This window comes from Bison bison, unplaced genomic scaffold (genome assembly GCF_000754665.1).
Source record: "Bison bison bison isolate TAMUID 2011002044 unplaced genomic scaffold, Bison_UMD1.0 scf7180017864230, whole genome shotgun sequence".
In the NCBI taxonomy this organism is placed as follows: domain Eukaryota; kingdom Metazoa; phylum Chordata; class Mammalia; order Artiodactyla; family Bovidae; genus Bison; species Bison bison.
This window is the reverse complement of record NW_011494802.1, coordinates 1,347,339-1,365,309: the sequence shown is the minus strand read 5'-3', so window position 1 is coordinate 1,365,309 and position 17,971 is coordinate 1,347,339. Positions and strand designations below refer to the sequence as shown.

The following is a 17,971-nucleotide window of genomic DNA, read 5'->3' as shown; positions in this document are numbered from 1 at the left end:
AAAGTGAAGTCGCTCAGTTGTGTCCAACTCTCAGCGACCCCATGGACTGCAGCCTTCCAGGCTCCTCCTTCCATGGGATTTTCCAGGCAAGAGTACTGGTGTGGGGTGCCATTGCCTTCTCTGTATATGCTCCCTACTCTTCCCCAAACTTAAAAAAAAAATCATACTTAAAATTTAGAGAAATAATATATACTTCTCATATATTCACATAGCCTAGATTCATTAGGTGTATTAACATTCTGTCATGTTTACTTTGTCTCATTCTCTGTAATATATATTCATATACACATACATTTTTTTGCTTTTTTGGCCATGCCTTAGAACTTATGGGATCTTAGCTCCCCAGTCAGGGATTGAACCCATGTGCTTGGTAGTAAAAGCATGGAGTCCTAACCACTGGACTGCCAGGGAAGTACCACACATGCGTTTTCTTTTTTCCTGAACCATTTGAAAGTAAGTTGAAGATACCAAGTTACTTTACCAGGAGGTACTTCAGCATATAACTCCCAAGAAAAAGGACTTTCTTTTATATAACCATAATATTATGATCACACTCAAAGAAATTTAAAGATACAATATTATTTAGCATCTAGACCATATTTAAATTTTTTCAGTTGTCCCAATAATGTTCTTTATGCTGCTGCTGCTGCTAAGTTGCTTTAGTCATGTCCGATTTTGTGTGATCCCATAGACAGCAGCCCACCAGACTCCTCTGTCCCTGGGATTCTCCAGGCAAGAATACTGGAGTGGGTTGCCATTTCCTTCTCCAATGCGTGAAAGTGAAATCGCTCAGTCGTCTCTGACTCTTAGCGACCCCATGGACTGTAGCCTACCAGGCTCCTCCGTCCACGGGATTTCCCAGGCAAGAGTACCGGAGTGGGTTGCTATTTCCTTCTCCTATATATATATATATATTTTTTTTTTTTTTTCTTTTTGATGCAGGATCCAGTTAAAGAGTATGGTGCCTTACATGTGATTTCCCTGTTTCTGTAGTCTCCTATAATCTCACAAAATTCCCTTACTTTTTTATTTTTAATCTTTTGAGACACTAACATTTTTTGAAGAGTCCAAACCAATTTTGAGAATGCCTCTTAATTTAGTTTGGTCTGATTGTTTTTCCGGTTTATAATCAGGTTAAATATGTTTGACAAAAACACTGCATAGACGTTTCCTTCACAGTGCATCAGCAGTCACATTTTACATTGTCTTGTTATTGTTGACATTTAATTTGATTTCTGGGTTAATCTGGTATATATACCAGATTTCTCTAATGTAAAGTTACCTTTCTTCTTTGTAATTGTGGATCTCTGGGATGACACCTGAGATTGTGAATATATTCTGTTTCTTAAACAACCGTTTATATATTGATTTTAGCATCCATTGATAATTGTTTCCTGAATCAATATTTCACTGGTTGGAGGTTAGTTTTTTGAAAAACCACTCCAATTTAGCTCATAATTTTGGTTGCTAAAATTGACTATATTATAGGATGATCTGAGAGTTTTCCCTACCGTATCAAACTGGTAAGTAAATATTCTGAACCTCAGATGGTTATATACCTGCTAGACAACATCCTAACTCTGTTTACTGTCATCTCTGAGAGTATTTTCAGTAAAATTTTATCATGTAGAATTCTTACTGTTCACAATTTAATTCTGAAAAGAAGTGTGGCAGGAATCCTACTGAAGTTGGTCCCTACTTCTTGCTGGTTTATTAACTGCTTATTTTATTCATTTGGTTTTGGTTATTTATATTTTCTTTAAGAAAAAAAACATAATAGCAAAAAAAAAATTGTTTTGGCTCTCTTTCCCCTCTGTATTTACAAGCGTTGAGGGTGCAGGCCAGCAATAATAATGGCACATCAACTTGAATTATGACTGCAGTTGTCAGAAGAATATGTAGTTTACCTGATCATCACCTTGTTATCAATGCTGTAGTAACACTTGGAAGAGCATTAGTGTTGTACTTTAAGTTGTAATTTTTTTTCCCTAAAATTTTTCTTTAATTGATCACATATAAATTTGATTAGTTTTCTGTATCAGTATATGAAATGAGATTAAAGAGTAAATATTTTAGCATCTCCAGCAAAGGAGACGTTAACATGATTTTTAAGTAAACTTGTATTACCGACATTTTTAACAAATTTTTGACTTGATTTTTCTTTAAAAATTTTTTGAAGAAATTGTATCACTAGTTTGGTTTTTAAACTTCTATTACTGTAAATACTAAGTTCTTGGAAATAGTTTAAGACCTTAAGTTAGGGCTTTTAAGGAAGAATTTAAAATCCTTGATTGAACCAACAGTTTGTAGTACCTTCCAGTAAACTAGAAATGTACAGATAAGTAGTTTCTATTACCACAGCCATGGCTATTGACTGATTTACGTTGCAATGATAAAGACTTCTTCTAGGATGGAGTGAGTTAGTTTGACTTTTTGAGAATATCTGAGAATAATGAAACTGCATATTTTATGTGTGTGTGTATATATATATATACATACACACACACACACACACACACATATATATATGTATGTATAAATTGGTTTCCCTCACTCAAGCAAATAATGGGAATAACCAGAATAATGGGAAATGTATGTATATTATATAAAAATGCATAATTGGAGGTTTGACAATGGTGTTGGACTTTGTGAGCTATTAAGCATATCTCTAGTGTTGAGGGGTATCAAAAGAATATCCGTCTCACTCTTGATGGCTCTTTAGAGGCTAAGTGACACTTTGATGTTGTTTCTGTTTCCTAAATAAATGCTATCAGATGTTAGATCTATAGAAGAACACACTGAGCTGACAGACTCCTAGTCTGCAGGCCTTCTCTACACCCCCACCTTGGTACACAGGAAATAGGCAGTCTTTAACTTCAGTGAAAGAAAGGTCGGCTGTCTTCTGTATTCACTGACTGAAGTTGAATGTGTAGCTTCTGATTCTGTAATCAGTATGCAAAATATGTTCGTTTCACTGTGATCCTCAATGCATGTAGCCTTTAGGTTTCACAAATTACAAATTATGATACTTTAAATAATTTTCTCTTTTTGGTACTATGACAAGGTTTGACTTATAGTAGTCAAAAATTTTTATTATATTTTCTACATATTTTTCTTTTTAAAAATAGTATGTTTGACCATATTCTTGGCTATACTGCCTAAAATACAACCTTCAGCAAGTTAACAGCTTGGTGGCTTCTCAGACCCAAATTCATCAGGAAATTTAGATTTCTTGATATCCCTTGATATATGTTCATGGGCTATGTAACAGTTCTAAACTTTGGCATTATAAATACATTCTAAATATTGATGGAACATATTCTTATTATTTGCTTCTTTATTTCTTAGAAAATAATAAGTAGTTAACGGTAGCAAGTAAAGTATTTTAAAGTTGTTATAGGTAGTCTTTCTCTGATGTGGAAAAAACTTTTTGACTATGTTGTTATAATGCTGAATTAAGAATGTATGGATTTCCTTATATCTTTTCAGTCTGAATGGTTTTTATCAGACAGAAAATTTTACTAATTTTAGTTTTCTCATTGAATATGCACTAAATCTTACAATTTTTTTTTCTTTTCCCTGTTTCTCCTTTTTTTTTTCCTGCCTTACTATTCCTCCATTTTTCTCTTTACATCAGACAAGGCTTTCAGGCTCAAAATGACAAAATTAGAATTATTCCATCTTTCTCTGATGTTGACTATGAAGAGCAAGAATGTATATATGAGGAGGTAGAGGGGGAAATGTCTCAAGAGTTTCTAGAAGACAGTAATATAAACTTAAAGGAAGCAGAGGTAAAAGAAGTGAGAACTCTTTTGAAAACTGATAAATATTACAACCAACAAATACAATCAAAGTACAAGAATTCAAAAAAGGCACCATCTCAAAGCCAAGAGACAGAATTCTCTGCTGCCTTTAATTATGACCTTAAGTTTGAAACGCCTGCTTTCTCCAGATATCCTCAGAAATATGATACAATAGATAGGAGAAGGAAAAAAACACCCTTGTATAGTCATTTTGAAGACAGTGAAAGAAGACAATATGATGATAAATCAGGGACTAAGACTAACTTTAAAAGTATATATCCTAACACTGGAAATTGTGACTTTTGCCACATTGAAAAGAAGGAACAAAACTACACAGTTTTGCATCCCTACAAAAATGGATTTGTGGTTAAGAGTGGCAAGTGGGCCGCTAACTTAGAAAATCATGATTTTGATCTTCCTGGTTGTTTTAAGAACTATGAAAAGTCATCTGACTTAAACCAGCATGTTACTAATTTCACTCCATTAGATATTCTTGAAGATTCTACCAGCAGTACTTCTGATGAACTTCTGGGTTCTCCTGTTTCTGATAAGCAGGAAGGTTTACTCTCACCAACATGTCATCCATCCAATCTCCATCATATTGGAGGTTTTCCAGAAGAATATTATAGAGCAAATCCTTCATTCCCATCCCAAAGGATGAATTGTGATACAGACACACTTAGAGATCTGTCTGGGTGCCCCACGGAAGAGATGACCCTTTCCTGTGTTGAGGAACCCAAGGAGGACTATGTTGATACAATGGATGAGCTTCAGTGTTTGGTAGAAACAGTGTCAGAATATTTAGCAGAAAAGGAAGAGGAGATTAATAAATTTGGTTCCCTTTCAGAAACTAAAAAAACACTTAAACATAATAGTACTATTAATAATGCAGAAAAGAAAATGCCTGAGGATCAAATACCATCTTCAAACCTTGTCAAGAACGAGAAGGACAAGGCCATCTCTTTCCCTGAGCTGAATGGAGTTAAATGTGCTGTTGGATCTTTATTTAGTTCACTCTCAGAAAAGGTGGGTTCAGGCACAAAGCATCTGACAACCTCTGTGGAAAAGCTGGTTCATTTAGTTCCAGAGAAAACAGAAACTCTCAATCAAACAGGGGTGAGTAATTCGCCATCTAGACCCAGAGCCAGGTCAGTATCAGAGAATGATCCTTCTGTACAATCTCCGTCTCCGATACCTTCTCAAACAGTTGACATTAAGGACTTTTGCAAAGTGGACAAAACTTTTGAAAGTGAGCACAAGAACAGTACAACTGGAAATCTAAACTTTCAGGATGCAACAGAAACTGGTGGAAGGGACTCGGCTCCACAGAGTCAGAGTTCTGTTATAAAGTCTGTTTTCAGCATGCTAAATCCATTAAAGCTTTTTTCGGAAAAGGATGAAACCAAAAACGATGATGACCAGAGCAAGTCAACAAGAAAGGAAAACTTTGTTGTATGTGATTTGGGGTCAAATCAAAGGGAAGATACCCTTGGCAATGACAGTAGCATTGTCACTTTAAATAGGAGTGATGGAGAAACTCCCCACCACCAAATGCCCGTAAGTGAGGATTTGTTGTCTTCTAACTCAGCCTTTGAACCTTCTAACTTAGCTCTTTCTGCAAGTAAGAAAGATGATGTTGCGAATCTATTGGAAAGAGAACCCTGTACGGATCTGTCTGTGTCACCAGAGCAACCAAAAATATGTGTCAAGGATACTTTGGAACATCCTTGTGTAGCTGGGAGTAGAACTGCAAATAAAGAGGCATCTTCAGAGCCATTAGAGGGAAAGAAAATTACTGGTGATGATTTCCTGGAGCCACTCAATAAATATTTTAACCAGTTTTTGCTCACTTCCCCTGAGACCTGTTCGAAGGAGACTTTGTCAGACTCTATGAAAATTCACCAGTTGGAAGAAGATGGATGGGAAAGGGACCCTAAGAAAGATGGATGTTCCTTTTCCTTTAGTGGAAAATTACATATTCCATTTCTCAAAGTTCTTAGTCATTCTGAAAAGCAGCAGGATTTAAAAGAGAAAGGAAGCATGTTCCCTTTGTTTAAATTTTCTTTCACTGACAGCCATAAAACTGTCAATGACCAGAGTTTTCATGGCTCAGCAGTAACCACTGATGAGGAGGTCCAAAGAAACTGCCATGCAAATACCAAACTTAGTTCAATAAAATCTAATTCAGTTCCAGATATTTATAGTAATCTAAGGAAATTTGGTGATATAAAGACATCTAATGAGAGTGACCAAATAAATACTTCTGAAGATGCCACACTTACTAAAATAAAGTGTGATTTGGCTCCAAATATTAATAGTAATCTTGGGAAATTTGGGAGTATAGAGGAATTAAACTCAAGTGAGCACACAGCAGTAGAGAACTGTGAGAGAGATGCCTTAAACATTCCTGGAGATGTGTCCAAAGAACATATACCTTCAGATTCTTTAGAAGAAAGTAAGGCTCTTACACAAGTGACATCCTTAACAGTGCCAGACTCTTCATTAGCATTTAGTTCTACCACTTCAAAACCCACCTCGGTTAATGAAACGAGTGATGACAAACTTGTAGACAAAGCTTCTGAGAAAAGAACCCAAGGAGGACTCTTTTCTAGCCTGTTTAACAGGTTGTCTTCTTTAGAAAACTTGTCTAATCAACAAGAATTAAATGTGAAAAAAGATGACTCTCCTCACAGGAATAATACCCCAAGCCTATTCTCTGGAATTTTTAACTTGATATCCGGTAGCAGTATGACTGATTCTAAACCAGATGCAGCAAAGTCCATGTCTTTAGGTGACCTAAAAGGTTTGAATGGAACTAAATGTTTATCCTCGGATGAGATCCCTGTTACTTCATGTGTGACTTCTGAAAACCAGAGGAATCGTGAAAAACAAGAAACTTCTGGCTTTATAAAAAGATGCTTGACTTTACCTAAAGAAGACATTCCATTATCTGATGCTGGGGTTGACAATCATTGCCCTCCTACGTGGAAAAACCAGCAAAGTGTAAAGAATTGCCCCTCTTCTGCCAACAGTGTACTTCACTGCACTCCAGTTGCACAGCAGGACCTATCAGAGAAATCTTTGCCTATGAGGCAAATACCACATCATGTTCTTGAGGCAAAACTACATGAAAATTCTAACAAGTCAACTTCACCTATACTAAATACTAATATTCTTAGTCATTCAAACCACTATCAGTCTTTTGAAGACATGGACAGTCCTTTCTCTTATGACTGGGATTCTGATATAAAAGATTTCTCAAAAAATTCCAGAAAAATTCAGCCAGTATATTATGTGTTGAATCAAAATACATTTCCATCAACCGATGTTTTCTTGTGGCCTGACTCAGAAAACTCAGCAATAAATTTTTGCCAAAAAGATCAAAATGCAAATATCTCGGAGGGGAGAACAAATCCAAACAGTGTCATTTGGTGTGACTTACCATATGAATCATTCAACCAGTTAGCATTTAATGAAGATTACTTATTAAGAGGTGATATGTGGGCAGCTAACTCATTATATGGAAGTTCTTGTTATTTTCCAATTAATGAGACTAAGAATTCACTAGAAGAATTACCCATTGACTTAAGTTGTTCTTCAGGTTATGAGAAGAGTACACGCCCCATAGTTGATCTAGATTCATCAAGAATGGATGAAAACTTTATTTTTTCAAGTGTTGGTTATGAATATCAGGAGTGGTTGTCATGTCTTGAAAATGGAATGTGGTGGCCATCAGAGGATGGTGATTATGGATATTTTATATTCCATGATGGCCAATATATCTACTTTTTCCTTACTGATTCTACTGGGCAGTATGCATATTTATTTATACCTGATTTTTCTTATGAAGAGTATTTGAATTGTGATCTACAAAATGTGACAAATGATCTGTCAAGTATTATGTTGGATGATTGTACTGTTTCTGCTTACAGTTTTAAAGTACTTGACAAGGAAGATGAATTACTGTGGTATGTTGAAGAGGAACCAAATGATGACCCACTTGATTTATCTGTAGTTTTGCCAAGAAGTGAGGGACCAGTGTATCTAAACTTAGGAACCTTTTCACAAGTACTTGAGTCAGATTATAACCAAAGGAATCAACTATTAGATTTTTCAGGCTATAATCCTCAAAAGTCTGAAGGAAATTTTGTAGCTTTTAAAGAAAGGCCATGTGGTTCTGAAGACTTTGAATGTATATTGGATCTCAGAAATCAGCCCCAAACTATTGGTAATCATGTCTTAAATAAAAATGAAATTATAAAGGGAGATAAACATCAGCCTCTCTCTAAGGATTCATCAGTTAACCTTTCCAGTTTCCACTGGATCCAGTCTTCTTCTGAAGAAGCTTCCTCTTCAGAAGATAAGACTAACACATTTCCTGAAAATAAGACTAACATCCCACAGCAAACAGAAGAGATGTCATCATTGAACAAAGTGACTTCGTTATTTTCTGCTTTGGGTGCTTCAATTGGAAATACTTTGAATTTTGATAAGAGTGAAGCCTTAAAGTCATCAGCCACAGAGAAAAGAGATCAGCAGTCAAACTTAGCAGAGGTAACAAATGACAGTCTTCAGTTATTAATCTCAAGTAAGCAACTAGAGAGTAACTCTCAAAATGAGAAAGAAAGTCTTCTCAAGAAGTATTCAGAGAGACAAATAGTATCCAGTGTTCAGCAACTAGAATTTACTAAAAATATGAAGAAAGAATCCCCTTTAAATAAAAGCATGCCTGTGAAAAAGCAAAGTTTGTTAAAACCTGTTTTTCAGGTAAGCCAAGCAACTCCTGAGGATAATTCAGATATAGAAGATGACAAGATGATTACAACTGACTCTGTTTCAGTTTCCTGTGTATCACAGTTTAGTAGGGATGAACACAAGAACTATAAGCCTCCCCAGGACCAATCTTCCAAAGAGTCTGAGAGAACTTTATTTAAAAGCGCGCTGAAACTCTTTGGCCGGGAAGAAGACCCTTCAGTAAGTGCAACAGCAAATGAGAAGCAGTCATCTGGATTTCTGAACCTGTTTAAAACCCAAGTAAATAAAGAAGGATCACCAAGTTTAGAAAAGAATAATGATAAAAATAGAAAGATATCATCTCAGGAAAAGAATGAATCTCCTGGTGTTTCAAATTTTTTTGGTACTCTAGGGGATTTCTTTAAAAGCAGTGTGTCTCCTATACAAACAATGGAAAATGTGGCTGTTTCTTCAGTGACTAATATGGAAGAGGTCAAGTCTAGTCCTAATGCCACACATCTAGCTAGACAGGATGTTGGGAACTTTCCTGTTGCACCAGTTTCCTCTAAAGGGAAAGTTCGAGTTAGAGGTCTGAACAAGCAGACTACCATTGATGACAGTGAGCTAAAGGAACCAGCAATTAAGGAGATCAAGGGTGATCATTTGACTGAAGAAGAGGTACCCTCCAGAGACCACCTAACCTACAAGTCACCAAATTCATCTTTCTCAACAGGTTTCAAAGACTGTTCCAAAGATTCTTCAGTAGAAGCCAGTGGTATGTCTATAGTGACAGAAGTCCCAAGAAGTGATAAAATATCTTTAGATATTCCGAGCAGAAGAAATTCAAATGAACAAGATCATTTTTCTGACAAAGACCACAGTTTTTCAACTGCCACATCTCCCTCCCAACCAGAATTGCCAACAAGAAAAAATATATTTTCTTTCCTGACTGGATCTGAAAAATCTGGGAACAGAGCCTCTGCTGCTCTACCCAGAACCAAATCTCAAGCAGAAGGGCTATTCACACTTCCTTCCTTTTTCCCCACTGCTAACTCAGGCAGCAAGAAGGATGCCTCTCCTAAAAGCTCTTTCAGTTTCTTCAGCTTGTCTTTTTTGGATGAAAAGCAGCAGAGTCTTGGGAAAAAACAGAGCCTTTCAACTACTGCTCCAGTGACTTCCCAGCCCTGTAAGAAGCCAAGTATTTTTGTGGACATGAGTGGTACAATAACTAAAGAAGGTTCTAATGGCAATGGAGATAGCATGGTCCAGGAAGTAGTTCATGAACAGCAAATGGCTTCTTGTGTTTCCATTAGCAACACCACTGAGATTATCTCCCTTGCAGATGAGCTCAATGTAGAGGAGAATAATCCAGGAAAACTAGGTTCCAGTAATGGACCAAGGACATCTTCAGATTTCCAGATAAATCAGTCACAAAAAGACATTGTTCCTCATTCACCAGGATTTCAGGCACAGACTGAAACACTGCTCATTGGTCCAGAGACCCTTGAGATATCTACCCACGAAGAAGCTTTTATACAAGAAGCATCCATGAATGACTCACTGCCCAGTTCTTTTTCCCATGATAGCCATTTGGTTGAAAAGCTCAACAATTTAAACACTTGTACTAACTCCCACCAAAATGAAAAATTTACTAGTGATCCATTGAATTTGCCATTAGAAAAGGCCCCTGATGAGGTCTTAACAAAGATCCTGGAGCCAACTTCCTCTGTGGAGCCAGGAGATACATGGCACCTCCAGAGTCAAGGTGAGGATAAAGAGGAAGACAAATCAGTGTTGGACTCTTCAGTAGAAATGCTTTCGGGGTTTGTGACCAAAGTGAAATCTTTCTCTGGGTCCTTAATTGAACCTCCCAAAACATTCTCCGGACTTTTCTCTTCTCCTAAACCTCCAAAGAAAAATTCTTTTTTCTCTCTTTCTTCTGGTACATCATCTCAGCCTCTCAAAGGTGAGTTATTTGGAATTTTTAAAAGTCCCAAACCAGAGACATGCAAACAAGAATCATCTGTTCCAGCTACTGCATTGCTTCAAAATGGTAGTCTCAGAGATACTGTAGGGTCAGTACCTCCAGAAAATTTGTGTAAAGAAGTTACCTTGGGAGCACTCAATTCAGAATCTATGGTCAGTGACTGTGGAATGACTGTGGTTAGTGCAGAGTCAGACTTGGAGACCTTGACAGATGATCCTAAACTAACAACTGAAATGGAAAACAAGAATATTCCAGACAATATTCCAGAACCCCAACATTCTGAAATAATTGAGGGTGCATCTTCTGTCTCAGGGGATGATACTGGGCAAGGAGTATTGTCTCTGAGCGATGAAGGAGACATGGGGATGCTGCAGGCTACAGACACAGAGGCATCATTGGAAGCAGAGCATATCCCATTGCCAATACAGTTGCATCCAGATCCTACCTGGATTGCCAAAGAGCTTCCTCCTCCAGTTCAGCCACCTCTTCCTCTTGAGCCAGAGCCAGATATGCAATCCATCTCTGCAAACCAAGACTTCTTAGAGCTACAGGCAGCCAGTTCACTAGAAACAGCGCTGTTCAGTGAGGCAAGTGTCAGCCAGAGTGCCACACCGGAAACCCAAGGGTACATTTCTCACCCTCCACTGGAGGAACCTGTGCTTTGTGCCAAAGAACATTGTGAGATACTTGATGCCCAGAAAGACTCACCTGCAGTCCCCCAGGAAGCGGAGCAGCCAATCCCAAACATGACCAGTTGGCCAAAGCTCCATTTCCCATCTTCTGCTGCTGACTACGGGAAATCACTGAGCTCCTTCTTTTCCTCTCCCTCCTCCACTGGCAGTAGAGCAGCAGAGACTGGTTTAATGTCCAGTTTTAAGAAGCTGTCAACTCTCTTTGAGGGAGGTAGTGAGGGGAAGGGGAGTAGTGTAGTAGCAAGCGATTCAAAACTAAGGTTTGGAAAGAAGCTGGATCTTTCATTTCCATGGCTGAAAGAGAACAAAGGGGACTCTGAACAAATGCCTGCAGAATCCTCCTCTCCAGCTTTGGTTATAAGCAGTGATCAGGACCTTAAATCTGGTGAGACTGACAAAACTTTGGAGTCTTCTCAAAGGTCTGGGGCCTTTGCTGAGCCAGCTAAGGTCTTGACTCAGCCCTCTGGGACCTCTGAGCAGCTGGAGGCCGGGCCAAGTATATGTACTCAGGAGCTCTCAAGGCCTGGAGAAGTGAAAAACCAGCAAGAAATCCCAGCATCTGGAGAAGACAAGGATACCAAAGATATCTGTCCTCCAGAGAGTCATGAGGAAGAACACTGCACTGTCTCTGAGCTACTTCAACCAGAAACACATGAAGAGGAGGCAGAGCCTGCTAGCACTAGCTGTGTTTCAAATGTACAGCAGCCAGTTACTCTGCTGGACATCAAGGAACCAAAGACCAGCAAAAGGCCTGTTCTCAACTAAAGCATCATAAATGATTTTAAGGAATTGACCATTTATGATGCAATGACTTAGTGGTAGCTTAACCATAGCCTGCTTTTTATCCTCCTTGTGTCTTTCCCAGCACCTGAGCTTCATGTTAGGCATTAAGTAACAAGAAATAATATGTGGGTATTGTCATCTCTTCTCTCTACCAAATATAATTCACTTATTGGAACAATGTGCTTCCTGGTTAAAGGAAAGGCTAAATTCTGGGATTTACTTACTCTGGCTTGCTCTGCCTTGAATAATGTAGAAGGGAGAAGGGAGGGCAAGAAGAGGCAGCAAGTCATTGAGTGGCATATATTATTAATAATTACAGCCATGTGATAGGCTTGAATGCTTCCTTGGGCTTTGAACACCTATATCTATAATAGCTGGGAGAGATCTACTTTGCTTTGCTTTTCCAAGTCTTCTAAGATGCTTTCTCCAGTGGCAGTGAAATTACTAAGTAGAATATAAAATGCAAAGGATGGCTTGGATTAATCTATACTGTATATCCTATTCCATATGGATTTGCATAGCTTCTTCCAGTTTCTGAGTTTTATCATCCGTGAGACGGTGTTTCTTAGGTGTTTTTGGTAGAGTCTCCCAGGAGCTCAGGGCTATCATTTGCTGTGGAGCATTGTGCTCTATGGTGGAGCATTGTACAGGGTCCACCTGCAAAGCGTACTATTATTTCCCCTAAGAAGATGTACCATACAGGACAGTTTAAGAGTGCTGCCTTGAGCACTGGCCCAAAACAGTCCAAAGAAGTTGGTCAAACACTTTGGAGATTGTGTGTTAGCAACTACTCAGCACAGTGGCCTGGTACCTCTCCTACTGCTATGGGATGAAAAATCAGAAATCAGCCTGGAAACACCAGATAATTGGGAGGAACCGGAGGGAAAATAACACTGGAGAACAATAAACATTAGCCCTTAGTTAAAGCTTGACTCTTTGGCAAGGGAATTCCTTGTCTATTGTCCCCACAGAATTAAAATGAAGGGCCCCTGACTTGGGATGGAACTATCCAAATGGGGCTAGGATAGGTCATGTAGATCATCCCCAAGTCCCTCTATTTTGAAAAGGACTGAGTCTTTAAAATTTAGTATATGGCTCAAGGGAGTAACTTATGAATGCTATTCTTCCTGTACAGTCACGATTCACTGCCATTTTCTCTATGCCTCTTATACCAGGAGAACAAATTTCCTTTCCAGGTATGGGAATTCAGGTGGTTGAGAGAGGGGATTGTGCTGGTCTCTCTTCAGGAACAAAAATGCATTAATGTGGCCCTGACTCAGATCTTGGAGTTGGACTGTGTCCATTTTGTCCAAAACTGAGCCATGACCTGAGAGGAACTCAGTTATAGATGGCTCTGGGATACTTCCTATGCTGCCAGGGATACCATGGTAACATTCATGTCAATGAGACCATTCTCCCTGAGGAATTTCTTTGTCCTAGCCTCTATTTGGCTTCCATTACCTTGTGCAGGTGGTTGAGGGACAATTGAAGGAACATATTCACTTTCCTTTGCACATTCTGAGGAACAGACCTTTATATTTCCAATTGGAGAGGAAGAAAAGAGTTCTCAATTTAATAGGTAACAGAAAAAGGGAGTAGAGTTCATCTATCCATTTTACTTTGTGAAAATTAGAAAACTTTGATTACAGCCACTGGACAGGTTGTTTTTAAGAAGTTCGAGCAGAGAATTTTAGGCATAAACAGACTATTTGAATAATTCTTAATGCTTACAAAATAGCAGATTAGGATAAAAAATTCTTCAAAGTCAGTTGCAGGGTTGGGGCTAAGTGCTATTGGAGAACCCAGCATGCTGTGTTGTTTTTCCTTGTTGTGATTTTGCTGAATAGAGCCTAGTTCTTCTAGAATGTGAACTTTGCTCCTCTCTTCCCAGGAACCTCCTGTTTGTGATCCTTGCCACTAATAGAATCATTATTTCCTGGATTCATTCATTATTTTGTTCCAGTGTTTTGTTTGTATTTATTTACTAATCTGTCCTCCTCTCATTCTCACAGCCCCACCAGCAGTAGTAGGTATGGCTCCTCCTGTAACGTGAGTCAAGGAAGCTCTCAGTTAAGTGAACTGGACCAGTGTCATGAACAAGATGATGACCGTCGGGAGAGGGACTCCATTCATTCCTGCCACAGCTCCAGCAGCCTCTCCAGGGATGGCCAAGTGGGTTTTGGAGAACAAGAGAAAGCCTTGGAGGTGACAGGTGAAGAGGAGAAGAGGGGAGTGTGTGAACCCAAGGAGATGAAAGAAGATGCCATAGCCCATCCACCCCCAGATATGGTGCTACACAAAGACCTTGTCCGAAGCCTCCAGGAGAGGTAGGTCATGGCTACCTTGAGGAGCTCATATGGTTTCCTCAGTACCTGCCCTATGGTACTGGTGACAGAATGCAATTGCTCTGTTTGTTTCCCTGCAGCTGGGTATGGTTGTGATCAGGATACTGAGGCTTATCTCTGCACTGCTTCCATTGTTTTCTGGTGTAATTACCAAAGTATTTCAAGGAACTCTGAAGAACATTGTAGCTGCAGTGTACCAGGCCTTCTAGAGTCTGTAGTTCTTGGCTTACTAGTTGACCCCATGTATGACAACCTCTGAGTCTGGAACTGACCTGAGCCCTGAAGATTATTTCATTCAGAGGAGCTGCTTCAAATAAAACAGGCTTCCTAGCCTATTAATGTTTAAATTTTTTTGGTGAACATTGTTTTTCTTTTTTTTTTTTCTCTTGACTAATCTGGGAGGCAGTTAAAGAACTGATCTAGAAGCCAGATCTAAATCACCTTTCTGTCTCCCTGGGGCCTAGCAGTACATCTGGCAGTTGGTACCCAGAAGAAGGAAAATTTTAAACTTGTCCTTTTAACAGTCACATAATGAAGCTTAGTACTGAGTTTGAGTATTGTTATTGTTGAGCTAAATTGGTCAGTAAGTTGCTGATAGGTTGGGACAAAGCAGGGTTTCTCAGTCTTGGCACTATTAACGTTTTTAGCCAGATAATTCTTTCTTCGTTTTTTTGTTTTGTTTTGTTTTTGATATTTTAGCTACATTGTGCAGCATGTGGTGTGGTTCCCTGACCAGGGGTTGAATTCAGGCCTCCACAGTGAAAGCACCGAGTCTTAACCACTAGGCCATCAGGGGACTCCCCGAGCCAGATTATCGTTTGTTATGGGGAGCTATTGTACGCCTTGTAGAATGTTTAGTGGCATCCCTGGCCTCTGCACACTACATGTCTGCACACTACATGTTTTCACACCAGCAGCTCTTGGTGTGAAAACCAGACATGTCTCCAGATATTATTGCCAGAGTTCTCCTGAGGGGCAAAACTGTCCTTAGTTGAAAACCACTGGAGTAGAGTGACAAGAGCTAGGTGTGACTTAAAATCTCAAATTTTAAGGTCATGGGAAGATCAGAGCACTGAACACTGATTATATGGTAAAAGTTAGAAAACAGTTGATGCCTCTACTGTACCACTCGAAGTTAGAAAATTATTTTCTGTTTGTTTTCCTGATTTTTAGTTGTCTCTGGTGGCTCATCTAGTAGACAAGACATCAGAGAGACTGAGCTCTGGACCAGCTTTTTTTTTTTAACTTGACTGACAACTCACTGAAAGATAGCTCTTTGTAGACTTTGGACTTTAAAGATGTTATTGTCTGTGTAGAGTTCTTGGTCAAGCAGCAGAAGTGCCCGTCCTTCTCTCATGGCTTTGTCATCCCAGATCCTAGCTGTGCAAGTGACATCCAGGCTGGTTTCAGAAGTGCCCACAGATGTTTTAAAACAACTGATGCAGTTAAGTGGCATCAGTGCCTAGCATATATTTTGTGTGTCTGTATGGTGGTTTCTTGTTTACTGCCTTGGCGATAGATGCCAGTGAGCGAGGGGAGAAGCATCATCACCAAGAATGAACCACTATTCCACAGGTAAAACCTAGATGATTATTTGTTTAATATAGGCTAGTGTTTCTGCCTCGGAGCTCCTTTGTTCTGCGTGTTGTTCCTTGCACTTAGGATGTTCCTGAGGCAGCTCAAGGAACAAGATCACAGCAGGAGGAGGGCTCTGCCTTTTTTCTTAGTGCTTTGATGTAGACTAGGAATTGATAGGCCTTCCAAAACACTTAGTGGAGTAGAAAGGGTTTGCAGAAACACAGTTCTGCCCCCAGGATGCTATGTAGAGCCCCCAAGGGAGAGTGGCCATCCTGAGAGGCGGGAAAGAGGTCTACTCCACGCCCCTCTGCACCGTTTCCTTGTTAGCCACTGGCTTAGGGCCCTTGTCACTGCTTTTGGTATCCTGACCCCTAACTGTTCCAATGAGCTGCCTCATCAGGTGAGTGGAAAAAGGGAAAGAAAGAGAGGGAACAGATGAAAAGCTAAAAGCAATTGTCATTTTAGAGAAGAATTTTTTTCATGTTGGATGTTCAGGATATGCTGTTTTAGTGGCTTGAATCACTAGACAAGTATAGGCATGAATGCAGACCTTTTAATTTTAGGTATTTGGCAGTTTGACTTGAGCACTGTCATCCTGTGACCTGGACTTATTTTTAACGAACATTCTTTTCTCTGTTACAAGTTTTCCTGAGGAGACTGCATCTTCGCCATTTACCCAAGCCAGAGCGCACTGGATCCGAGCAGTTACCAAGGTTCGACTCCAGCTGCAGGAGGTAGGAAGTCTGTTGTTCCGGTTCTAGCTGGGACAGTTTTTGCTTTGAAATTGGGAGACATATGGTGCTGAAGAAGCAGCCAGTGATTAGTCATATTATAGTGTGCCTCTGGGAATGCATGACAAGTAAGCTAGAGCCTTAAGAGATGGGGAGGTAGCTGTTGACTTCCTTCTACCCTAAATAATGGAACTCAAATAGACCTGGTGGGTCTGTTATTAAATGCTGTTTTGGTACTACTATAACCGGAGAGGCTATTTTGAGTTTAGGATAGGAGACTGTTTCAGGGCCTGTTAGGGTTAGTTGTTATTTCCTTTGGCCAGCCAGTTCAAGTGCCACTGGCTGACTTTTACAGGGTTGGAAATTTTACTCAGAAATTTCTGTGGGCTCCCCTCATTTAAGGTCTAAAACATCAACACGTTAATATCTAATGTAAAAAAATAAAAATAGAAATATTTTTCATTTTCAATGTTCCAAGTTTGGAGTATCTTTATTTGTGTTTCAGTAGTCAGTCTTCAGGCAGAAAGGTGGTTTTTAAATGATGACAAGTGGCTGTCAGTACTATATACCTGGCAGCTGTTAAAAATGAAAGCATGCTTACCTGTGTAAACACACTTTAAAAGTAATTTATTTTGAAATAACCTAAAACTTAAGAGAAAAGTTGACAAACGGTAGTGTAAAGAACTCCCATATCCTGCTCACCAAAGTGCCCCAGTTATTGACATTTTGTATTATTTTTGCTTTATCACCCTGCATCCATAATGATTAATCTTTTGCTGAACCATTTGAGAGAAAGGGAGAGGCATGATGTTTTCCTTTTTGTATTTTACAAAAAGGCAAGGCTGCTCTCCACTGTAACCAAGAAATCCACAATGACAACACTGTCATCAAAACCCCATGCAAATTTTGCTAACTGTCCCAACAATGTCTCTTCTCTGGTCCAGGATACAACTCAGGCTAACATGTTGCATTTAGTAATCTTGTCTCTTAATCTCCTTTAATCTGAAACAGTTCCTCTTGTTTTTGAAGGATACTATAGGCCTTTCACTTTGTTTTCTTCACTTTGGGTCTGTCTAGTGTTTCCTCATGTCCAGACTCAGGCCATACTTTCTTGGCAGGGATTACACAAAAATGGTATATTGGACTCTTTTTAGTGAATTGCATCAGAAAGTACATGTTGTCAGCCTGTCCTACCCCTTGTAATGTTGACCTTAATCACCTAGTTAAGGCTGTATCAATTAGATTTCTCCACTGTTGGGCACCATTTTTTCTTGGCAATTCCTAAGTGTTTTGTGGTTCCGTACTCTGAGACGATGCC

The 17,971-nt window shown here is 39.2% G+C and overlaps 1 protein-coding gene across 2 annotated transcripts in view; it reads left to right on the top strand.

The window, feature by feature from the left end:
- UNC13B (unc-13 homolog B (C. elegans)) overlaps positions 1 to 17,971 on the top strand; it is a 226,051-nt gene that overhangs the window by 124,126 nt on the left and 83,954 nt on the right. For both annotated transcript variants that reach the window (XM_010846104.1, XM_010846103.1), the window contains exons 9-10: positions 14,012 to 14,326; positions 16,566 to 16,656. In XM_010846104.1, coding sequence (XP_010844406.1) covers positions 14,012 to 14,326; positions 16,566 to 16,656 — 406 coding nt within the window. The remainder of the gene's footprint in view (positions 1 to 14,011; positions 14,327 to 16,565; positions 16,657 to 17,971) is intronic.